General features: G+C 46.6%; 1 protein-coding gene across 1 annotated transcript in view; it reads left to right on the top strand.

Moving 5' to 3' along the window:
* Clnk (cytokine dependent hematopoietic cell linker) overlaps window positions 1-25,593 on the top strand; it is a 90,470-nt gene that overhangs the window by 2,775 nt on the left and 62,102 nt on the right. Inside the window, exons 2-5 of the mRNA XM_008841591.2 lie at window positions 791-862; window positions 12,414-12,442; window positions 23,368-23,405; window positions 24,542-24,683. Coding sequence (XP_008839813.2) covers window positions 791-862; window positions 12,414-12,442; window positions 23,368-23,405; window positions 24,542-24,683 — 281 coding nt within the window. The remainder of the gene's footprint in view (window positions 1-790; window positions 863-12,413; window positions 12,443-23,367; window positions 23,406-24,541; window positions 24,684-25,593) is intronic.

Raw genomic sequence — 25,593 nt, 5'->3', positions numbered from 1 at the left:
AGGAATAGAGGGGCAGGATTAGCTGGCATGGAGAAGGCATGAGGGACGGGAGGTTAGATCAGCTACCCAGTGAGTAGTCGAGGTGCCATTGTGTAGGAAAATCTCACCAGACATGTCAAGAAAGCTCATGCAATGCCTGCAGAAGAAAAAAGTGTGTTAAACTGGGCTCATTAAATGAGCTAGGGATGCATAACAAAGATGACTTATGATAGTAAATGCATTTAATGAATTTTAACAAATTAACTCAATTTAAAATAATTCAATCTCTTCGTGGAAAGTGCCTTAGCAAAGTGCCTAAATATTACTTGGATCAGAGCAGTGCTTGCTAAATAGTCTGCCTTCCTACGTGGGATGATGTTTGCTAGACTTTAGTCGAATTCAGCTAACACAGAGAAGCAGCTAGACTTTTGCCTGGCTCTGGTGACTATCCTTTTGGATTGTTCAGTTGCAGACTTTGCTCTGCAGATGAGGCAGAGACTTGTGGCACTTAAAGATGTCACTAAGGTCACAGTCGGTGACAGCTTCATCCCCACCTTGACCCAGGTACTTCCTCCATCCCACCACACTGTCCTTCTAAATAATGCACTGAAAGCATGATTTTTAAGTAAATTAATTTTTTAAACATGTTTTAACCCCAAAGGAAATGCAAAGAGAGTTTCAGAAATATGTGTAAGGCATTAATTACTTGAATCCAATTGGGTGGCTGTTTCTATGAATGAATGCACTTAATTAATTTTTCCGCCTAGCTTCTTGCTATCTCCCAGCTGTAATCTATTTTCTCTCATTCCAGGGGCCAAAAAAGGACAATGGAAGAAGGATCCAGAGACTGGAAATTCCAGAACTTCTCTCTACCAAAAAATAGGTCAGAGTCTTCACTTGTTTATTTATTAATGGAGGTGTAAATATTTTAATTCTATGGTAAATAAACTGATCGTCATACACAGACTCACACAGAGAGAGGAAGAGTCTCTCTCACACACACACACACACGCACACACACGCACACACACACACACACGCACACACACACACACACACACACACGTTACTGTCACTGGATTACATCACTGATAGTAAACACCAAGGTAAAGAAGGGACTGGAGGTAGGCTAGAAAGCCAGCTAGTGTGTGATACAGACCTAGGCTGATGTTCCCTGGCCTCCACAGCTTTGCTGGTCAGGGCTGCTTCCACTGTGCACCCAGATCTCTAGACAGCCCAAGAGACACCGGGGGAAAGCATCTGTCCCTCTGCTAGTGAGTAACTGGGATGATGGCTCATAGACCCAGTCACTGAAACCTGGGCAGCTTCCTGATGCTCAGAACTTAGAGTCCTCCAAAGCCTAGGCAGGACTCCTCACCAAGCCCTCCTGGGGTGGCCTCTCTTCTCAACATTACCCAAAGGTCTCCATTACTATCAAGTCCTGGCATCCCTATTTAGTTGAAGTCAATGTTAGCGTTACACCCCCCAAGTCCTACTGTGTAGCACTCCATCCACAGCCCTGGCATCCTAAGATGCCCTCGAGACAGAATGGGAGCCGTATTTTTCACAAACATTTTAAGGAAAGGAAAATTTGTAGCTGTTCTCAGATTTCTTTAATGTTTACATTAAATACATTTGAATAATGCATTTTAAGTCTGTTTTTCTTATTTCTTGACAAAAGCAAGAGTTGGGAAATGGAAGGGTTAGAAGCCTTCCTTCCGAGAGAGAGGTTGAAGCAATTACATACATCAAAGTAATATTTACAGTTACATTTGGGGGGAAAGACAGAGGGAGAGGGAGCAGTGCTTTTTTCCAAAGCAAATTATTTCAAGATGTGTCATAGCATGCTCAAGATATATTAAAAAGAGCAACAGATGATGTTTCTGCAACCTGTTCCAGACCATTTATAAACCCAATTTAAAAAAAAAATCCCATATTCACACAAATCTCTCTACCACTGCATATTTTATAATGAAAGCATTATATGAATATAAATTAGTTTTTGAGATATATAAATCAAATTAAAGTGTCTGAAAATGACATATTTCGGTCCACTCTCTTACTTTAGTATCTATGAAACCAATGTGTTCATTTCAATAGAAATGACAATTGTCAGGTTGAATAATCGGGTAGGGGGAGCGATGGACGGGCAGCATCACTGTGTACAGTGGGTCTGCTGGACCTGGGCTGAGAACTCAGCCAACTTGCTAACTATTTGTGTGGCCTCCAGCAGCTGTGCCCAGCTGTGAGCTGTAGAAATGTTTTCTGGAAAAAGTAGATTCTTCTTTGCTGCTGAATCCCTTTGAACCCAGCACAGTACAGTATTTGGGGAGTGATTCAATGGTCTCTGTAGTGTGCACGGTGCAGAATAGGTTCTCAATAAGTAAGTCAGTGAGAGCTCACTGTTACATCCTTAGAGCTTAACCCGTGCTCTAATTGAACCTCACCAACCATCTTCATGGTCCCTTCTCAGGGAAAACAGCTGCTTGTGGCGTGGAAATGGCAGAACTGCCATTGTCACTTAACAAAGCAGCTCCGAGACTTTGTGCTTGCTGCCCTCATTTACCATTCAGCCTAGGTCTTAGCTCTCCAGCCTCCTCCTAAGTAGCAGTGTGCACTGACTTCCTGGGAAGGTACAAAGTCAGTTGCTAAGCTTAGTGCTGGGGCACCCATGAACGATCAACCTACGAGGTCCCACAGACAGTTCCCACGTCCATTACCCAGGATCTGTCTGCAGTAGCAAGATGAACTTGCCCTGCAGCCTCTCCAGGTGCTTGCCAGCTCCACTGACAACAGCCACTTCCACTTTGTGTGGTTTCTCACGTACCCGGAGACAGAAGCATACCAACTGAGACCACACTCCACAGTAACTGAGCGCTAACATGCACCAGGCACCACAAAAGGCATTCAGCCTCCACATTCATGCTTGGAAGTGTGTGTCTTTATCCCCGTTTATATGCAATTAAAAAAAAAAAATAGGCTAAAGTGGTGACCCACTGGAATCACTATCACGGTGCTAGCAAGTGTTTGCATTAATTACTTTATTTTTGTTGTAACAAAATTCCATAACCAAAAACAACTTCGAGGAGACAGGCTTCACTTTGGCTTGGTGTTCCAGGGGAGTAGAATCCATCTTGGTGGGGAAGGCATGGTAGGAGAAACACAAGGCCTGGCAGACAAGAAGCAGAAAGATCACATTTCACCCACACACAGGAAGTAGAGAAAGAACAGGAAGTGGGTCCAGGCTATCAACCCTGAAAACCCACTCCCAGTGACAAACTTCCTCCAACAAGGCTCCACCTCCTGAAGGTTCCATAATCTTTCCAAACTGCTCTGCCAACCAGCAACCAAGTGTTCAAATACATGAGCCTGTGGGGGACATTTCTCATTCAAACCACAACAGTCATGACAGCTGACTTTGAATTCAGAGTTAAACTTCAAATCCACTGTCATTCCTGGACTCTGATGATCAGCACCTGCTTACATATGAGTACACACCTGGCCGTCTGTATTTGTGGATTCCACCTCTATGGACTCAACAAACCATAGATCAAAAACATTCAAATAAGTTTAGTCTGCACTGAGCGTGCTCAGTTGTTTGTGTCTTCATTCCCTAAGACACATAGTCTATCAACTGTTTGCATCGTGTTTAGAGCATAGTAGGTATTATAAGTATTTTAGATGTGATTTAAAGTCTACAGGAGGAAGTGCATTGATTACACACAAATATGAAAGCATTTGTTTTAAGAGGTGTGAGTGCTCTTGGATTTGGAATTCAAAGGGGTTAGGGAGCTGGGACCAATGCCCTGCAGATACCAGGCAACATCTGTATACGTGTGGGTTTGTTTTTCTATTCCAAAGCATCGCCAATCTGCTCCTATCAAAGGTCCTTCAGTCAAGAAGAGACATCTGCATTGCGCTCCTGGGTTAGCGTGCCACATCTCCTGGCAGTGACTCCTGGAGGCTGGGCCTGGGACCAGCGATCTTAGCATCCCTTGGAGGTAGAAATGCAGGTTTAGGTTCCCAGACTCTGAGTTATTGTCAGAAATGTAAGTACTGAAGTCCTGAAACCTGTGTTTAATTCAGCCCTCCCCTGATTGAGATGCCCACTCAACTCTGAGAACCCCAACAAGGGGCTTCACTCCAGAAAGTACAAGCTTTGGGGCTGGAGTAAAAGGTTTCCAGTTTTGACTCCTGCCCTTCGCTGCTGGCTGAGGGACGGCAAATGGATGAAGGGAAGTTGATCTTAGAGGATGGAGAGAGAGGAAGGAAAGAGGTGTCAGGGGCTCCCTCACTGCAGAGATTTTTGACCCTTTATATTAGCCTTAGGGTCCCTGTGTTGAGCCCTGGGAAAAGCAAAGGTGACGATGCTCTGGTTGAGTCTGAGGATCAAGACGTTCAGTCTATGATGGAGTCAGAGGGTGGGGTACACACACAAAAAGAACGATATTTACATTGCAAGGCAGCAAGCCATGTGCTTGGCAGAAACACAGACAGGCCCTGTGGGGACTCAGGGACACAGGCTCTGCGGGGCAGAAGGACTCACACACCCACACTTTAACAAGTAGCTGAGCCAGAGTTTTAATCCCTATCTTCATTTTCTATGAGCAAATCTCTTCTTCCTACCCCACACTGCAGCAAGTTCACTCTAGGGGATAAGGTTCAGATAGCTGTGATGTCTCATTGCCCTGGAGGGGCAGTTCTCACCCTAGGAAGAAAGGAACCTTCTCCTTTTCTGTGCACTAGGACACCCCCTGCTGGAAGCCTGCAACCAGGCAAGACCGGGATCTGGCTAGCTTTGTTACCTGTCTGCTCTTCCAACCTCTCTAGTTTTCCCCACCCGTACGCAGCTGCTTGGTATTTCTTCATAACACCAAGACATCCCAAGACTCACTTCTTGCTCTGGCCTCCATTCTGCTGTTAAAAAGACAGGGTGACTGTCCAAGTGATCTCATCAGCAAGAGCATCACTGAACATTCAACATGTTCTCATAAAGAATGCAAGAATCCAGTGGGGTGTCCGCCAACTTTCCTCTGGTCTACAACTTTCCTCCTGGGTAGTAGATGCCAATTAAGTATTTGCTGAAGGGGCCAGAAAAAGTAGAGGGATCAAGGCAACACTCAGGAGAGCTTTATGGTACTTATAGCTCAGGGTGTTGGAAACTGCACTGCACCCAGAGCCCTTTATAGCACCAGCTGTCAACTGGATATTTTCATAGATGGCAAAGGGAACTTTAACTTGGGGATGGGGACTCAGAAGCAGGAGGGTCAAAGGGAAGTGTGGAGGATTTTGAACTCAAGTGTTGAAAGTGTTGACAGCCCAGTGGAGGACTGTCCCAGCTAAACTGGGCGTGGTGAGCCATTCTGCTGTCCAACTCGCCTACTGTAGCCCCCATTGAGATGTCAAGCTCTGCTTCAGCTTTTAACATTTGTCGGAGTAAATTGTCTACCCGAAGAGGACTATAGCTCTCAAAGACAGGCTGCCTGCACTCAAACATTTGTCGATATAATACATTAATAATTGTGTAGCTTTCTAGCTTTCTTGAGATATTATTTGAGCGAGAAGTTGTGTGAAAGCTTGCTTGAGGAAAGAGTCCAGCTGGGCCCTGTGCGGGTCAGGCTCAGTGAGGTATAGTGTGACCTCATCCATCTATGCCAGCTATGAGTGCCACCAAACCCCACGCCTTGCCCCCAGGCCCCTGGAATTATCTGCACATCCCCAAAACTCTCATAAAATGAACCAGATAAGAAAAGGGTTCTTGAACAGTGTACAGTATGCACATGTATCCAAACATCCACAGATACGTGCCATCTTCTTGTGTGGATTAAAATAAAAAGGAAGATTCTGGAAACTCATCAGGGGCTAAATTTCATCAGCTTCTAAGTAACACAAGATTGGAGACAGAAGATGTAAACCCCCTTCCGGAATTGGGGCGATATCTGTAGCTATGTAGAGAAGGATTCTACCATGTGTGGTCACTCTATTGGCCTTGTCGGGATAGGAGGTGGCCTGCAAAGTGTCTACACAGATGTCCTCATGGGATGCTCCTGATCCGTGCTTCCGTGCAACCGCTCAGTCTCCCACTCACTCACTGCAGTGCTTGTGCATATGGGCCAAGCTCCAGACTGCATGAGGCTCAAATCTCCCTTTTGGCGCTACTTGTTAGAGGTCTGCAAATTCAAGTTGTGTTCTGTTCTAGTATGAATTCAATCGGATAAATGCCGAGGGAATGTCTGAGTGATGAAGGGGAGTTTTGTGTCCATTTTGGAATGTTGACACAAAAGCCTAACCTTCATCTCAAAGGGAATAAGAGATAGTTTATTCTGGAGCCAAATATGAGTGACCATGGCCCAGGAACACAGACTCAGGTTACCCCAAATTCCATCTTCTGGTGGTAACAGTTACATTTTTATAGTAACAACAAAGAAAAGTCATAAATCAAGACACTTCTCAAATTTTTGGTGGATACATTCGGTAGGCGGGTCGTAGCAAAGCAGGAGGGTTTCTCCTATAGGTCTCAGATGCCATCTGATGACATTCTTAGCTTTTGACTGATGAGACCTGGTGGTCTGCTAAGTTAATACATTTTACTAGTCACAAGAATGTTAATTCATAAACAGAGGTAGGCAAGGTGTGGCTACATACGGGGTTAAAGATGTCCCGCATAATCTGTGAATAGGCTCTGGATCTGCAACATTCTGGACTCTCCACAGTCAGTTACTGAGCCTTGCAGGAAGTTCAGTCCAAGGTGCAGGAGTTCTGGGAACTTTCTTTGACAGGAAGCAAGGAAAACACACATCCATTTATGATACCCTTTCCCCTGACAGTTAGAAGTCTCAGTTCATCCCTCTCCAACCAGTCCTGTGCATTCCTGTGTTGCCTGAGACACAGCTTTGAGCATCTGTTATCTGCGTGCCATGCAAAGCTCTCTCCTGAACCTTGAGTCCTGCCCACTTGCTGACTGAATGACTGAGCCCTACAGGTTCTCTATGCTCTGGGTGTTCTGTGTTCAGTGACCAAGCAGTTCCAATTTTCTAGGAGGAACTTCCTCTAAGTGAGAGAAAGGAGAAACTGCCATCAGACTGGGTGAGACACACAGCAGTTTCCAGCCCCCAGTCTACCTGCAAGACAAGGATACTGCTCCCCAGGACAAGGGCTTGTGTAAAATCACTTTTGTAACTGCTCAGTTCCTGATGCTGTCAGACATTCAAATGGAGGGTAAAGGACTGAATTTAGAAATCTTAGATTCGTTTTCACTTTGCTCTACATTTAAAATGAGTTTAGTAACTCCTGCATGTAGCAATTGTCAAAAACTATGAGATTTCTTTCAAGAGTAATGTTTTAAGTTCAAGAGCAGAGCTTAGATGGGATGTGGAACACCACCAGTCCCTGTTGGAAGTTTGGGAGATGGAGAAGGTTGATAATGTCAGATCTCCTGGATCACATCCCTAGGGTTTGCTGCCAAATTCCAGGGGGGTCAAGGAGCTCAGCTCTGGGGACAAGGCTGAGTCCCATCTCTGTGGGACCAGGATAACACACCGTGCACACCAGTTCCCATGGGTAGGAAGGACACAGAAATGAGCTTCCTGCATCCTCACATCCAGTTCTGCCAGACAGCAGGAGAGGTGGGGGGAGGGGAGAGTTTGCTTTAGTATCCTTTAAAAATTAAAAGTCATTAAATGTTTTAAATTATTTAAAAGAATTAAAAATTAAAAATAATTAGGAATTAAAAATCTATCTGTAATGAGCCTTACACACTGAAAAACCACAGATGTGGGAATGCCAGCCTTGATCACGTCATAGCCCATGAAGTTGCCTGCCACAGGGATGGCACCCGTCACAGGCACCAGAAATACAGAGGGAAGAAGGACAGCTTCCTCCAGGACCAGATGTGTGGAGGGCAGGGGGTGTGAGGGCAGCTGCCACGCTATGGCTCCGTCCAGCTGTGGCCCATTCACACATGACTGTTACTGATGCTATTGACAAAAAAAGAAGCCAGGGAGTATCTTGTGATTCCCAGGCAAGAGGCAGCTTGCTAACACGCAGGCCTCACGGAGCACAGACAGAGCACATCAAATCCCCGTGAAGTCTACCAGCAGCATCTTTCATCCATCACCCTGGGCTGTCACATTGCAAAGAACATTAACACAAGAGCCTTTCCAGGGAGTTCAGCAGCTGCTGGTGTCACAACGATGTCCACACTCCAGTCAGACAAACCCACGGTGTCCAGCCTCCCTCTCCTTCCACCTGAGGTAACAGTGCCAGCCTCCCCCACACCACTGCAGTGTCTCCAGCTCTCTGGCTCATAGCAGCGGGCTCAGCTGGAATAACAACCCCAGTCCCTGTTTTGCTGATGCTTCCTCTGCTAATTCATTTGGCTTGCGTTGACGCACACAGGGCCCCTGGGGCACATTCCCAAAGGATATGACATGGGAATACACAACCATCATTTCGAGGTCCCATTGAGAGTGGACCAGATAAGCCACTTTCAGACAGCCTTGCCAGTTGAGAGCAAGCTCCCAGACACACAGAACTCTGCACCCTGAAGGATTTAGACTCAAAGCCTGGCTCTGGTGATAGCTTGCTGCGTTCATTTCTTCTAAGTTTCAGTTATACCTGCAAAGTGGAAAATAGAAAATGCCCAACAGCTAGAATCTGTGTGTTAAACCTGTATCCGTTGGGGAGCTGAAGAGATGGCTCAGCGGTTAAGAGCACTGACTACTGTCGCAAAGTACCAGGGTTTGATTCCCAGCACCCACATGGTGGCTATGAACCGTCCTTAACTCCAGTTCCAGGGGAATCCAATGCCCTCTTCTGACCTCCGCAGCACTGCATGACACAGTGCACTCACATACATGCAGGCAATACACTCATACATATAAAATAAAAATAATAAATAAAATGTTTTTTAAAAATTAAAATATTGGGGCTGGAGAGATGGCTCAGCAGTTAAGAACACTGACTGTTCTTGCAGAAGACCCAGGTTCAAATCCCAGCACCTACACAGCAGCTAACAACTGTCCATAACTCCAGTTCCAGGGGATCCAACAGCCTCTTCTGTCCTCCGCGGGCATTGCGCGACATGAGTGCCCTTACCTACATGCAGGAATAGCACTCATACACATAAAATAATAATAAAATATTTTTAATTAAAATATTGATGATAGGGAATCAGGATGCAGACCACTCTGGTAACCTCTTCAGAGGATGGTGTGATAAGAATAGGAGGTAGGAATTGGCTAGGCAGTTAGAGTAAAAAAGGCCCCAAAGAAAAGCAGCCAGTTTCTTGGCTAAAAGTCAAAATGCTGTTCCAAAGGCAAAAAATGTCAAAAGTATGTGGGAGCTCTTATCTAATCCTTAAAAGATTTTAGGGTTACCTCTTCAGAGGGGGGAATGTTAGAGTAGCAAAAAGCCCCATAAAAAGAGATACAGAAAGAAAGGAAGAAAGAAACAAAGAAAGAAAAGAAAGGAAGAAAGAACAAAAGAAAGAGAAAGAAAGAAAGAAAGAAAGAAAGAAAGAAAGAAAGAAAGAAAGAAAGAAAGAAAGAAAGAAAGAAAGAAAGAAAGAAAGAAAGAAAGAAAGAAAGAAAGAAAGAAAGAAAGAAAGAAAGAAAGAAAGAAAGAAAGAAAGAAAGAAAGAAAGAAAGAAAGAAAGAAAGAAAGAAAGAAAGAAAGAAAGAAAGAAAGAAAGAAAGAAAGAAAGAAAGAAAGAAAGAAAGAAAGAAAGAAAGAAAGAAAGAAAGAAAGAAAGAAAGAAAGAAAGAAAGAAAGAAAGAAAGAAAGAAAGAAAGAAAGAAAGAAAGAAAGAAAGAAAGAAAGAAAAGAAAGAAAGAGAATACACGAAGTTGTCAGAAAAAAGTGATAGGGCGATATGGGAGGTGTTGGAGGGGAGGGAGTGGGTGTGGGTTTGATCAAAACACCTTATACACATGTATGAAATTCTCAATAAAGTTTTTTTAAGTTAAAAAATTAAAATATTGAATTTGAGGACAAAAAGAACTGTGAAGATCATTGTAAATACGTCCAACTCTACCGAAAAATAAATGTCTGGCAATTAGAGTGGAGCCCAGGTCAGTGCCCAGACAGGTGCTTAAAAATGCAGCCTGAGAAGCCTGAAAAGCAGCAGAACATTCCAGCAGCACTAGGCCTCACTAGTTTTCTAAAAGACTAATAAAGTAGACTCCGTGATCGTCAGCATTCTTTCAATTCAAAAACCCTAGTGAAGTCAAGATCAAAAGAAGGCCTGTGTAAAGCCAAAGCCCTTCGAAGGATGTACAGAAGGCTTTGCCTTGTGTTTACCTGAAATCTGCCCACTTTGGAATCCCTGCCTACCATCCCTGGGAAGGCTTCCCACCGGACACCATCACAGGAGCTCATCAATTGTATTTCACATCATGAGTTACAAGTCTGGGGAGACTTTGAGGTCTAAGAAGAGGCCGGGATGTCTGGGGGAGGTGGGTGACAACAGACGGCTCAAAAGGCCCAGCATTGCACCTCGCCAGGTGATTTACTCTTAATCTGCTGGCAACTTGAATGGGTGCCAACCGCTAACCACAAGGGCTCTGAGCCTGCAAGTGCAGGTGCCTCCCGAGTGAGACTCCCAAGTGGGCAGAAGGACAGCCAGGCTGAAGGCGCAGACAGGCTGGTGACCAGACCCCTCTTGCCTTAGTGACTATCTGGGTTGGGCCATTTGGGCCACCCTACACCCTGTTTCCTGTCTGGGATGAGGACGGTTCTCCACAGTGCATTTGGAAGATGGAGCTGAGGAAATGAAGGCACCAGAACAGGCTGGAATTTGGACTCCTGGGCTGTGGTCTCCTGGTTACTAATGCCTCATTGCTTAACTATTGTGTGCCCAGTGTCCCAGGCACCAAACAGCCTTACAAATATTTACATGCAGTGTGTGTTGCGATGCTCAATTAAGTGCAGCAGTGACGTACTCTCAGAGCCTCGGAGGAAAGGTGTGCGGCAAGAGCCAGGGATTATTAAAGCTTCTAACAAGTCAGCTCACGGAAGCAACAGCCTGTGGAGCTTTCCACTGCCCAGGGGCTTTGCAGATCAGAGCCCAAAATCTAGGGAAAAGCTCCACCCAAGGGACACTGTCCAAGGGTGACGACAGTGACTAGGCAAAGAACTTGTGGGAAAACGAACAAAGGTGGGCAGAGGAGAAGCAGAAGAGATCCTTCAAACTTGGCGGCCAACAAGAGTGAGATGGGTAAAACAAGGGACCAAGTTTCAGTAGGCAGAGGCCCAGAATATGGACTTTGGTGGTGAGACACACGGGCACTCACTCGGCGTTCAGTGGATAAGCATAGACATTAATGCGACTCTCTACAAACCATCCAGAAAGCATCTGAGAAAAGTCCCGGGTGGGGTCCACACTCCACACCCTCCTTGGACTAGATTAACGTCTGTCCACAATATATTCAGAGATAACAGTACACGTGTGAGTGGATGGATGTCACAATGTTACAGCAGTCAAAATTAGCAAGGAAACTAATGCCCCCCCCCAAAAAAATATCATACCACAAATAACACGGGAAGAGTCGCCATATAATGTGTTGGTACCCTATGCATTATCACATTATGCTAAGACATTATTTAAACACCTACATGTACAGCTACACATACGCACACACACACACCCCATACACAGATACACACGCACAATAACAATTTCATTGTAAATGTATACATGCACCCTTATACATACACATGCGAGACAGTGTTGATTTCTCTTCTACACATCTTCCTCTATTCTCTGCACTCTAACAGAATGTTATTTCAAGTCTACAGCAATGTAAACATGAAGAAATTACACAGGATGGGGTTGGAGTGATTGTTCAGTCGGTCAAGAACTTGTCTGGCAAGCATGTAGCCCTGAGTTCCATCCTCAGCACCCACAGTAATCCCACATTAAGCACACTGATTTGATCATTGCACAGTATGTACATAGATTAAAACATCACATCTCATTATGTATGCAAAACTGTTATATGTCCATTAAATAATAAATGTCATTTTCCTCTTTAAAAAATAAATAAATAAAAGCCAGACACAGTAGTGTATGTTTGTAATGCCAGCACTGGGGAGGTTGAAATGGGCAGGCCCCCAGGCCTCACTGGCCAGCCCGCCTAACCTACATGGTGAGCTGGATTGAGACCAATGAGAGACCCTGTCAAAAAAATCAAGATGGGTGGTCCCTGAGGACCAAGCCGAGGTTGTTCTATAACCACCACACACAAGCTCACACATAAGCTCACACATGTGAGCTGTACCTGTATACACATGGATACCCATCCATGTGCACATGAACATACATAGAGTTTTTCACAGGATTTTCTTGGTGACCTGGCCTCGGGAGTGGCCTCTCCTATGGAGGAGGGCAGTGAACTCCAGGCAAGCTCTCACACTGTTTCTCTTTTCTGCCTTAGGTTGTGGCCACACATCAGTAGCACCAAAGGTAAGTCATGGCCCTGTGTCCTCTCACCTGGCCTAGTGGGCTTTGCTTTTTTCTTTGCTGATTTTTCTTTCTTTGTGGTACAGTGAACGGGCAGCGGCCATCTCTTCCTGCACACTATGCCTGAGGCACTGTGGGGAAGACTTAGTCAGCTGGGGAGTCCTTCAAGCAAGTGGATGCTTGGGCCTCTACAATTGACTTGGGCTAGGCTTGTCACAGAGCGATGGGGTTTTAAGAGAGCAAAGCAAAGACCCAAGAGCAGCAACTCAAAGACCAAGACAGAAGCTCTGGGCTTCTTGCAGCCAGGCTCGAGAAGCCTCGCAGCATCTCCTCCAGCAAAGTTCTGAACTGCAGACAAGTCATAAGAGCCTAGACTTCAGGGAAGGAGAGTTGCACTCACCCTGGATGGCTTTGTTTCTGTTGATGGAAACACCAGGCTTTACCATGGCATTAGCTGTGTTTCTGCTGAGACACACACCAGGTGACATTAGCTACTCAATGCATTCTTCCCTCCAGCTGCCCCCAGGGCAGAGCTGGTCTGTCAGGCCCAGGAATCTGGGAGCCACAGGTCAGATGAACCTGGTTCTCTGTTCATTAGCTGTGCAGCCTTGGACAGACCATCTGTCATTCTGAGCCAGAGATTTTTCATCTGTGAAATAGGCGTGGACCTAAGTGACAGAGATGCAACTTCTCATTAACATTCAGTCAACTAAACTCTATCCCGTAGGCTTCCCCAAAAACTGTGGGTAAATGGGTGGTTCCGACGTCCCGACATGACTGAGTGGATTCAGCCAATATTTCTACTGTATCCCTTTCAGAGAGAATTTCCTGGCATTGGGCATTTAATAGGATCTCATTACAGGATAAAGAAAAGCATGTGCTGTTTGTCTCAGAGGGTTATGATTTCAGGGAAAGTCCTATGGAACTTCCCTGCAAAGCTGGGCCCAGAAGGAGCTAGAAAATTTGAGTCCTGGGCTAGAGGACATGTGAAAAGCAATGCACGGGGATTCTTCACCCACCAGATGCTTGGTAAAGCTCATCCACAGAGCAGGTTGCAGCATGAGCCTTGCACTCAGCATGGGCCAGAACAGAACAGCACAGAAGCCAAAGCAGAGTCCCAAAGTGGGAGCCTGGATAGCATTCAATGCCCAGTGCTCACCTTCCCAGCACCCTGTTCAAGTTCCCTTCCAGGTCGGGCAAAGGGTGAGCCCTCCCAAGGCAGATAGCTCCAAAAGGCACAGGAGCCTTTGGTCTCAAATACACCGTCTACTTCCCCCCACTCACTCTCTCCCATCATCCACTGGAATCCTAGAGGAAACTGGAAAGTTCTAAGGGGCACTGTTGCAGCGTATTAGCTGGTTGGTAGCTTGGAAACCTTGTGAGGGAAACAGCTGTCCTACCTCTTCCTTTTGGGGTAAAAGCAAAGAACTGACAGGTGGGTGTTCTGTTTCATTAACAACATCCTAGAAACACAAGAAAGGAAAAGAAAGCAAATCAAGTGCCCTGTGTCCTGCACGTGTGTGTGTGTGTGTGTATAAACTGAGCTAGAAATGCCCAGGCACGTGCATGTACACTCTGCCAAAACAAAGTACCAAGTCACGATGCCCCAGCCTGTGCATATGGTGAGCCGCAGCAGATATGTAAAGCATCCTAACATACCGGATATGGCCAAGGGCATGCACAAGAGGAGCGAGAGCTTTCCTCAGGGCTTCATGGTGTTTGCATTTGTGACCAAAGGATTCATTGAAAGCATGGTGGGCATCTGTGTGAGAGAATATCATGCAGCCATTTAAACTGACACTGGGATTGTACAGTTACATGGGATTGTTGACAGTCCGCTATTTGTGAAACCACAGGCAGGAAAACCATGTGCACCTCGTGAGGAAATGCGGTAATACAGTGTGTATCTGAGTGTCTGTTTGTATCTCTGTGTGACTTCTCTTAATGTATCTGTGCGTGTCTCTCGGTATATATCTGTGTCTCTGCATGTATTCGAGCATATGTCTGTGTACATCTTTGTATCTCCATGTGTGTCCCTCTTAATGTATCTCTGTGTATGTGTCTGGGTGTCTGTGTTCTAGTTTGCTTTCAACTGCTGTGACAAAACACTCTGACCAATATCATCTTGGGGTGGAAAGGGTTTATTTTAGCTTACATCTCCTGGGTTCATCACTGAGGGAGCCCAAGGTAGGAACTCAGGGCAGAAACCTGGAGGCAGGAGCTGATGCACAGACCATGGAGGAGTGCTGCTTACTGGCTTGTTCCCCTGTCCCGTGCTCAGTCTGCTTTCTTACATAATAGAGAGCCACCTTCCCACGGCTGACACCACCCACAGTGGGCTGGGCCCTCCCACATCACTTAAGCAAGAAAATGCCCCACAGACATGGCCACAGGTCAGCTCGATGGAGGCAATTCTCTAATGAGGCTCCCTCTACCCAGTGGATCAAGTTGACACTAAAGCTATACAGCACAGTCTGTGTATATCTGTGTATGCGTGTGTGTCTGTGTGTGTGTGTCTCTATCTCTGTGTATGTATCTGTATATCTGTGAGTCTCTCTCTCTCTCTCTGTGTGTGTGTGTGTGTGTGTGTGTGTGTGTGTGCGCGCGCACGTGGAGGGAGTGGAGGGGGTGGATTATGTGGCTACAGTCAATATGTATAACAGTTGTGCTGGTGAGTTGATACTGTAATGATTTTTAGTTTCTTCTTTCTTTTGTGCATATGTGTGCCTTACAATTTTCCCATGGAAATACACATTTTTATGTACTAAAAACAATCTTATCAAAAACTAAATGCTTAAAAAACTACCTCAGGCCTGGAAAAGGTAGACACACACCCATATGTATCAGAGCAGTCAATGTGACTGCCTTCCCAGAAGTGTACATTCCGGCCCACATGATGAACTTGTGAGCTTTCTCCTTCCACTGACTAAGGAATGAAGTCAGGGACAACCACTCTATAAAGTCGGCCCCTCTGTCGTAAGCCCCGGGAGTAACTCTCAAAATACAGAAAAAAAAAAAAAAAAAAAAAAAAAAAAAAAAAAAAAAACCACAATAGAGATATTGGCTGATTCGATTAAAGAGACAAGAAATTTCATTTTGTCCAGGAACATTTGATTTTTTTCCTTCTAGTTTTCTAAATAAAAGGAGTGCTAAGGGTTGGTTTTTCTCCTCACTTAAAAAGAAATAATACTTTTAAGACTAGGTGAACTAATGCATACAGAATCTGTGAGCCTCTCCTGCCCCCTGCTGCTACATCATAGACACTGCAGTACCTGAGCTAAATTGCCCGCGGTGGAGACAGCAGGAAGGAATAGGGGTGTGGCATGGTCACAGCCATCCATTCGGCCCATTCACCACTGGGTCCCTACGTGATACGCGACAATCAGTTCCACACACATATTTCTTAAAGAGAAATAGAACCGCAAAGTCTGGAGGACTCAGCTAGGCTGGGGAGCTGGCACTGTGCTTTGCAGATGAAGAAGTGAAGGGATAGAGAGGTGACTTTCCCTCCCCTCTCCTCTCTCCTCCCTAAGGTGTGCCAAACATCTTATAAGACCAATTTTATTATACTCATAAATATACAATAAACTGAGCCTAAGAGAAGTTAGTTAGGTTGGCAGAAAGGCAGCACAGTAGAATTCAAAACTGCCACGATATACCCAGGGTTGTACAGCACACAGCTTTGGACACAGACTTTCATCCATAAAATGAGGGGTCACCAGCTGCTGCAAGCCAGTGAATCCCAGAGCTTCACAACAGGAGGAGACCCGGCTCAAAGGACCTCTGAGAAGAACCAGCAGGTGGATAGCAACAGAGTTGTATGCTGGGAAAGCCACGGGTGTAACTTCCAAATGAGCACCACAGAGCAGGAGCTCCTGTCCTGGGACTGAGAGCAGCTGTAGACAGGCTGAGAAGGACCTGGCCGTGAAGCTGGACTTGAAAAGACAAACACAGAGCCCAGCACCTTCTTTGTGGGCACTGAGCCACGGAATCACACACTCTCTAGAAACTGTGAATGTATTTTCTCTGGACAACATGATATGCTGAAACTTCACAACAGTTACTTAGGATGCCACTGCAGAACCATTCCCTGGGTAACATTAATTAGCCAAGGTTATAAGTGATGGAGCTGACCTGGAGCCATGTGGTCAGAAAGTGGCAGGCCAGGATTTGCACCTAGCAATTCATGTTAGCCACCATGAAATACATTTGCCTTCTTACTAGTTTTTATTAGTGTGACCTGGCTATATTTGGCAAACTCCAAAGCTCACCCCTCCAAGGAGATTAAGCATTTAAGGCTGAAAGACACTTCAAAATGTCATGGAGGCTTAACCGTTAGAAATATCTTTTCCCTTGCCTAAGGAAAATCCAGAAACAACAAGACCAAGACTCATTGGCTCCTGCAGGTCCTCAGAGGCCCAGATCCACCCCCTCATCCTGCGCCCCCACCCTTGTATTGCCCTCAACCCTGCAGCCTACAGTAAAGATGTGTGTGCACACATAGGGGGAAGAGAAGAAAAAGAATTGTGACCTAAGAACGGCTGCTGACAGCTGGGAGCTGGATCTCTGCCTAATTTCCATCAATCAGAACTTGCACTCACGGTCACACTAGTACCACATGGCCAGGGACTGACCACAAGTAGCAGAATGGATCCAGGAGACTCCCAGCTGCCTGTGCTAGGGTGCTTAGACACGGGCAGACAGCATTCACCAACACCTGTTTGACTGAGTCCAGCCAGCAGCCTGCGGCCCGGGAATCAACCCTAAGCATTCATGTAACACCCCATTTCCCCAGTCTCCTGTAACTGAAATGAAGACAGAAGCTGGTTTTGTGCAGGGAGCTTCTCTGGGAAATCTTCTAGCTAGCCTCACTTCCTGAAGGAACAGAGAGCTCTAAATCTCTGAGGTGTCCTATTTTGCTGATCTTCTCACATTACATAAGCATAATCTTGTCCTGGGGCCTTCTGGGAACTCTTTCAGTATGTGGTCTCTTCCTAACCCATGGCAGCCAACTGGGGTGACTTGAAAGATGGCGGCAGCCTTGCAGCACACAGGAGAGTTTGTGAGTGAGCGGAATCCCAGAGTCCCTGTGTCTGACTTACAGGACCCATCTACCATAGAGAGGTGGAAGCTTCCAGGTCACTGGTTCTCAGACTTTCCGTCTCCCGCGTCGTTCTTGCCGGCGAGACGGAAAGCGGTCGGGGACAGAGGTGGAAGCTTCCAGGTCACTGGTTCTCAGACTTTCCGGGCAAATGACCAGCGCCATTGGAACATGTGTGGAGAGCTGACTCAAGTTTTCAGGCTCACAAGGGTCTAGAGTTTGCTTTTTCTCATTCCTTCCCTTTTATGTTATTTTTTAAGCATTCAGGGTGCTGGTGCTGTGGTCAGCGGGCATCTCGGCTTGAACGTTCTTTTAAAAAGATGTTTTCTTTGAGGGACATGCAGAACTCGGGTGTTCCATGGAGCTGTTCAGTGCCTGTGTGTGAAGAATGATTCTCCCCAGATCTTTACAACACAACCAAAGCTCAGCAGGAGGTGAGATGGAAACCTACCAAACAACCGCCTTCTCTATTTCAAAAGCAGCTTTCCCTAAGAGGCCAACTGTACTAACTTTTCACCTCCCTGACAAGATACCCTAGACAGTCAGCTCTAGAGGAGGAAAGGTTCATTGTGGCTCACGTTTCAGAGGTTTTAGTGCGTGGACAGTTGGCTCAGGGAGAGCAGGATGGTGGGGAGGACTTGGTGCAGCAAAGCTTCTTGCCCCATAGAAGCAGAGGAGAAAGGGGAAGGACTGGGCCCCAATATCTCTTCCAACAGTGCATGCCGATGACCTCGCTTCTTCTTTCTAATACCCACCTCTGAAAGAGTCCGTCACCTCCAACAATATCACAATGTGGAGATAAAGCTTTAATACATGGGCCTTTGGTGCTGTAGTTTAGACTTTTAATGTACCCAGCCTATGCGTCAGCTCCATGAAGATGCAGGACAGTGAGAGTTTAGAATGAGTAACTGTAGTGGACAGCCGGGGCCTGGTTAGAGGGAGGATCAAGTTCAAGTTCACCTGAAGTGGAGGAGACCAAGTCACTGGTGCCTGCTCTGGGGTATTTCCAATGCACCACACGTTGTATCTGACAACTAGCTCTTCATGTAGTTGTACACTGGTCATATGCCACTGGTCTGCCACTGGTCTCTGTGAGATGCTGGGCTGTAGATGTGACCATGAACCTCAAGTCTTACCACAGCCTTGGGAGAGGCGGGCACCACAGTCTGTAGCTGTAAAATATATTGACTGGCTTTGTTCCTGGATGATATGGAGAAATGTGAAAAGATGTATTCATTAGGTGGGGTTCACATCTATGATGAATAAACCACAGATGTCGATGGTGGGATGAAATGAAGACTGAATTCTTGTTTACATCACAACCCAATGTGAATTCATCAAAGGAGACCATCTCCCACCTTCACCCAATGCCTTCATGATCTCCAAGGAACCTGGGGTCCTCTGTTCCTGTCTCTCCCCCTAGTTTTGCTGAAGCAAAACAGGAGTTTGCAGAGCTCAGCAGGCCAGCCTCCATGGCATCCACCCCACCCTCCACATCCCAGCAGCCACGCATGCATAAGGCTTGACCAGTGCCAGGGCAGCCACGGGAAAGGAAAATGGGGCATGGGGAGCCCACTGCCACAGCACGTTCTGTGGTACAAGGAGCCAGGATAGCACTGTGCTGACTTAATAGCTGAGGTAGTGGCCCGGAACGTTTGCCAGAGTGATGAAATTTTAGGTGGTATCTGAGGGCCAGGAAGGACCCAAGCACAGGCAAAGTTGAGGAAAGAACATTCCAGACAGAAAAACAGGATCCACTAAGTTGTAGAGGCAGAAAAAGGCAGTGTGCTACAGAGATTGAAAAGAGCCTGAGGTGTCGGAGTTCAGAGGGGAGAAAGTAGTAAGGAAAACCCTTCACAATGTTCTTAAAGAAGTGGAAGGCCAACTGTGTCTGCCACCACTAGTACAGGAAAGGGGTGTGGAGGGGACTGCGTCAATGGGGTGGAAGGGACTGCATCAGTGGGGTGGTGGGAACTGCGTCAGTGGGGTGGTGGGGACTGTGTCAATGGGGTGGAGGGGACTGCATCAGTGGGGTGGTGGGAACTGCATCAGTGGGGTGGTGAGGACTGTGTCAATGGGGTGGAGGGGACTGTGTCAATGGAGGGGATTGTGTCAATGGGGTGGAGGGGACTGCGTCAGTGGGGTGGAGGGGATTGTGTCAATGGGGTGGTGGGAACTGCGTCAGTCGGGTGGTGGGGACTGTGTCAATGGAGGGGACTGTGTCAATGGGGCAGAGGGGACTGCATCAGTGGGGGTGGAGGGGACTGTGTCAAAGGGGGGTGGGGGGGACTGTGTCAATGGGGGTGGAGGGGACTGTGTCAATGGAGGGGACTGCGTCAATGGGGTGGAGGGGACTGTGTCAATGGAGGGGACTGCATCAATGGGGTGGAGGGGACTGTGTCAATGGAGGGGACTGCATCAATGGGGTGGAGGGGACTGTGTCAATGGAGGGGACTGCATCAATGGGGTGGAGGGGACTGTGTCAATGGAGGGGACTGCATCAATGGGGTGGAGGGGACTGTGTCAATGGAGGGGACTGCATCAATGGGGTGGAGGGGACTGTGTCAATGGAGGGGACTGCATCAATGGGGTGGAGGGAACTGTGTCAATGGGGCTACACAGTGGAGGAGAAAGTGGCCCAACTCTAAATGAAACAATTAAAGTAGGAAAACACTGTCCAGGTTTAGGGTGGACCCAAAGATGGAGAATTTCTGAGAGGAAACATGGGGGGCATAAAAGTGACCCAACAGGATCCCTGCTGAAGGCACACCAGGGGGAAGATACATCACTTGGAGGGGTGGTAAGAGATGAGAATCCCAGTTAGTGTTAGGTATGGCAGGTGACCAGATAGGGAGGGCGGAAGGGCAGGGTTCCGAACTCGGTAGGGTTCTTGCTAAAACTAGAGCACGAAGAGACAAAAAGGGAGACCTGGAGTGCAGGGCCCACCTGAGCTCATCTACACTTTGAGTCAGGAGGGACTCTGATCCAGACGGAGTCAGGAAGAGAAAGCTGCCAGACTCAGAAGTCCACTTGGGGAGTCTGAACCATCTGTTCGGGACAAACGGGACCAAGATAAGATGCACAGTTTTGAGACTGTGCTCAAAAATATATGTTGAACTGCACTGATAGAGGCACAAATAGCCTGGGACTTGGAGTGAGGCAAGGGAGACCATGCAGATCACAGCAAAGAAGTCACCTGAGATGATGTGGCCCTTGCTGGTCCAAGATGAAACCCCAGGAGGCACACTCATCATCAAACAACAACGGGCACTGAGCGGGGAAGCTAAGGGTAGGTGTGGCACAGGCGGACATGGAGGGGATACGCACATTTGAGTAAGTCAGGACAGCCTCAGATGGGAACACCGGCCCTGGGTGGGAGTGAGACACCCACAGCTCTCCGCAGGGGCAGGGCATAGAACGACTACACTCAAGGAGGGCAGGTGTCTTCAGTAGAATTCTACAGACCACTGAATTTGACATCGAAGCTGCTTCCCTGGACCTGGGGCAGATTCAGCAGCACTCTGCCCGTTTGCCTTGTCTGGCCAGATGGCCATTTGTGGGTAATATTATTAATTTAGCTCAATTCATGAGAAAAGACAAATTGTAACCTGGAATGGCTAGAAATCTTGTGTTTTGTTTGCTGGGGGCCTTAGGAGGTGAAGCTGTGCTGGGGTGCCTGGTCAGAATCAGTGAGGTCATAGCTGCTGGTCCCGCAAAAGGGCCAGGACAAGGCCAGTTAGGACACCCTGCCCCTCCTGCTATGTTATTCCAAGGTCAGCTAGGATAGTTAATACTTGCCCTGTTCCCCAGGCCTAAAACTGTTTCCACAGAGCCACACTGCCATTTACAACAAAAGACCCTATGGTTTGCAAGTATGTGTGTCCTACTTCAGTTTGGGTAAGGGAATTCAAGGTAAAAGGATAAATGTTTGAGACGATAGCATGACTAGGATTCAGAAGAGAAGTCACTCACTTCAGCCTCTGACACCCAGAGGAAGGCCAGAAACTTTTTCTAAATATTTTCTTTATTTTTATTTTATGTGTACAAGTGTATTGCCTGCGTGTGAGTGCACCCATGTCCTGCAATGCTCTCAGAGGTCAGAAGAGGGAGTCAGATTCCCTGGGACTGGAGTTATGGATGGTTGTTAGCTACCATGCGAGTGCTGGGAACCCAACCCAGATCCTTTGCAAGAGCAGTCAGTGTTCTTAACCACTGAGCCATCTCTCCAGCCCCAGAAAGCCAGAATTTCATCCTGAAGTTCCTAGCAGACGAAAGAAAAGGGAACAGCTTAAGACTTTTTTCTCAGAAATAGTGTTCAACATTAAATCAAAGTGAACTCGTTATTAAGAAGTTGACAGTTTCTGGTCCTGAAGCCCAAGAGAAACTTCTCATGTATGTGCTAATAGAAGGGATGTGATTTAAAAAACTATTTTCTGGTTTAAATGCCTTAACACAGATTAATGCAAAAAACTACCACACAATTTTAGGAACATTAAGTCTACAGGGAAGCAAAAAAAATATCTTCACTCATTTGAGCAGTTCTTGGGTGTCTTTGCATAATCTGGAAGAAAATTTTAGAACAGTTTATTGAGTGGGCTGCGTGTTCGAGGCAGTTTTCATAAATGAGTCCAAACAGGAAAGCTGGGAGTTGAGAAACGTCAACTGAATAATATTGATCCAACAAAACACAGTGGCTTAGTTTCTGGAAGTTGGGACTTGTGCCTGGAGCTAGGGACAGATTCCTGAACAGACCTGAGCCTTGCCCACAAAATGCTTAAAGTCCACTGCAAAGACAGAGCTTTGCAAATATGGTAACAGGGTGTACTGTGCCGTGATGGGGGTGGGTTAGCCTCATCCTCAGCTGCTGGATCCTGACTGCAGGGGCAGATGCTGTGAAGTCTTCTTCTGTCTTTCTGTTTTCCATTGGTTTGTTTTGGGGGGGGATTGTGTAGGTACACTTTTGTGATTGTGTGTGCATACATGTACAGGCCAGAGGACACCTCAGAATGCCATCTGCCTTATAGTTTTGTTTCGTTTTATTGTTTTGTTTTACTTTGTTTTAGACAGGATCTCTCACTGGCCTGGAAAGAACCAACTAGGCTGGGCTAGCTGGCCAGCAGGCCCCAGGGTCTGCCTGTCTCTATCTCCCCAACACTGGAATTAGAAATGGCGTTGCCATGTAGGAATTTTGGCACATAGATTCTGGGGCTCTAACTGGGGTCCTCCAGCTTTCGAGGCAAATCTTCCAACAGAGCCATCTCCTCAGCCCCGTTCCTGGTATTGCTGCTGCTTGGCTGTTATTTTTTGTTCTTCAGAGTGAAGCCAGGGCCTCATTCATTCTAGACAAGTACTCTGTATCTCTGTTCCCACCCCGTTTTTATACATCACAATTTGTCCTCTTGAAACAGGGTCTATGTACCCAAGACTGGTCTCAAACTAGTGGCCCTCCTGCCTCAGCCTCCCTGGTCCTGAGATTACAGGTGTATGCCACTATACCAGGTGTGTAAGAAGCATTCTCTCTCTCTCTCTCTCTCTCTCTCTCTCTCTCTCTCTCTCTCTCTCTCCTAGAGAGAATGTTAACCAGCTGTAGGAAGAGAGAGTTTCTGCCTCCACAGTCACCACTGAGCTTAGGATTGATTCTGTTCCCATTCTCTGTGTTGCCAGAGCGACCGGGAGAACAGGAAATGTGGAAAAGCGCACTTGGGTTATTAAAAAAAAATTAACTGAATGAACACCAGATTTCCAAAGGAAAACAAGGACCCAGACTTTTAGATGTTTTGAGTTGCTGCTGAGCGGACAGTGACCTGTAGTCTGTTTTTGTCTGCAGGCTGGTATCAGACAATTCTTGAGCCTCTTCCAGATCACGTAAGTCTGCCATGTTCCTTTAGGAGGAAAGGAGCAGGGAGGACAGAGACAGAACGGCGTTCATAGGAATTTTTGCAACTGCTTGTCCATGTCTGTAAAATTTTGCCAGTTTTCTGAAAAAAGCATCTTGGATTTCAGTATGAATTCTATTGAATCTCTGTGTTGATTTTTAAAGAATTCTATTTTAACAGCATTAAATCCCCAATCTATAAAGACTGAACATCTTTGCAATTATTAAGGCCTTTTAAAATGATGTTCAACAAAGTCCTTTCAGATTCTAGAGTACAAGTCTCACTTCTGCTGAGCGTGCTCTTAAGGGTTTTATGCTTTTGGACCCTTTTGCCGTCATTCTTCACTCCTTATTTTCAAATCATTATTACTAGCTTATAGAAAAGCAAATCGCTATTGCTATCACATATAAATAAACTGAATTTCGCATAGGGTGGAACGTATTTTCTGACCCCTTGCTGAATTTCTTTTTAGCTCTAAAGCGTAATGTTAGTGGAGTCTCCGGGCTTTTCCACACCCAGTACCATTGCACTGACAGTCCCCTTTTCTGCCTTTCATAACCCAACCAGGTGACCCAGGATCCTCTCAGCTCATTAACAACTTCTATTCGCTTTGCCCCTCACAGCAGAGCACAAGCAAGTGTTTGACTGAGTGAGCCCAGAAATGAGGATATTTGGAGGGCATCCTTAGAATTCTGCCGTTCACAAGAATTAAACTTCCATGCAATGGGCTGAAGAGATGGCTCAGCAGTTAAGAGCACTGGGCATTCTTGCCAAAGACCTGGGTTCAAATCCCAGCACCCACATGGTGACTAACAACCATACATAAACTCCAGTAACAAACCATCCATAACTCCAGTTCCAGGGGACTTTGAAGCCTTCTTCTGACCTCCAAGGGCATTGCACGACACGGGTGCACTTACATACATGCAGGCAATGCCCTCATATACATAAAATAAGATATAAATCATTTTTTAGAAAACTTCCATGTAAGATCCCAAACCCCAGACTTATATCTTCAGCAAAAGAATCTATGTTGCTCCCTAATGCAGCACTGTGATCTATGACCTGTGACCTCTGTCCACACTGTCCCCTCCACTGACTCACTCCAATGTTCCACCTACATAGAGAAGGAACTTTGCTGAGGTCCTCGATGCAGGGAAATGCCACAGTGATGATGACTATGAAGACCCTGAGCTCCAGCTGCTAACGGCATGGCCGTCAATGAAGATTTTACCATCCCGGCCCATAAAGGAATCTGAATATGCAGGTACCATTGGGGGTCTGCCTAATGTCTGAAGATACGTGTCAGGGGTCAGTGTCACAGTGATTAAGGGCAGAGATTATGAATTAAAGAACACAAGGTTAAAACCCTGCCTCCGGGGCTTACTCAACTTGAGCAAGTCTCTAGAATTGCCTTTCTGTCTGAAAACCAGAATCATAATAGCAGAACTGGCCCTAGAGAGCTCTTCCAAAGACTGTGTGAACGGCGTGTGGAGTCGAGATCTGTTCCTGCTTGCTGCCCTTGAGTGCTGGGCCTGGGCCTGGGCCTGGGCCTGGAACAAGGCAGAGGTAGGCAGGCAGGGAGGAAGGGAGGTCATGTAGGAAGTGCAAGACCAGAGTCTGCACAGTGGGAGACCACAGAGAGAGAGATGACTAACTTTGTTGACTCACTCTGGAGATGGTCAGCCTAGGACACAACTAGGAGCTGGTATTGAAGTCACACTAGTCAGGAGGGAGGGAGGCTAGCTTCATTACCCCCCTTGGCATTTTTCTAGCTGGGGTACACAGGGCAGCATCACCTGGCTCTCCAAACCATTGTAAAAAGGGAGGAGGAAACATGCCTGATTCTGAGGGCCTGACCCACGGGAATGAATCTACAGAAGTTTCCTAGAGGAAGTTGTTTCGTGAGGCCTGGAGACAGATGCCTGTAATCTCAGCACTGCAGAGGTTGAGATGGGAGGATCCCAAGTTCTACACCTGCTTGGGCTGCATAGTGAGACCTTGACTCAAACCAACAAAAATTGTGATGATAAGGAGGAGGAGGAGGAGGAGGAGGAGGGGGAGGAGGAGGACATGGATGAGGAGGAGGAAGAAAAAGAGGAAGATGATGAGGAGGAGGGGGAGGAGGGGAAGGAGGAGGAGGAGAAGGAGGAGGAAGAGGAAGAGGAAGACCTTTT

The sequence above is a fragment of the Nannospalax galili genome, unplaced genomic scaffold (genome assembly GCF_000622305.1).
Source record: "Nannospalax galili isolate Female #2095 unplaced genomic scaffold, S.galili_v1.0 scaffold200, whole genome shotgun sequence".
Lineage (NCBI taxonomy): Eukaryota > Metazoa > Chordata > Mammalia > Rodentia > Spalacidae > Nannospalax > Nannospalax galili.
This window is presented reverse-complemented; position numbering and strand designations above follow the sequence as displayed.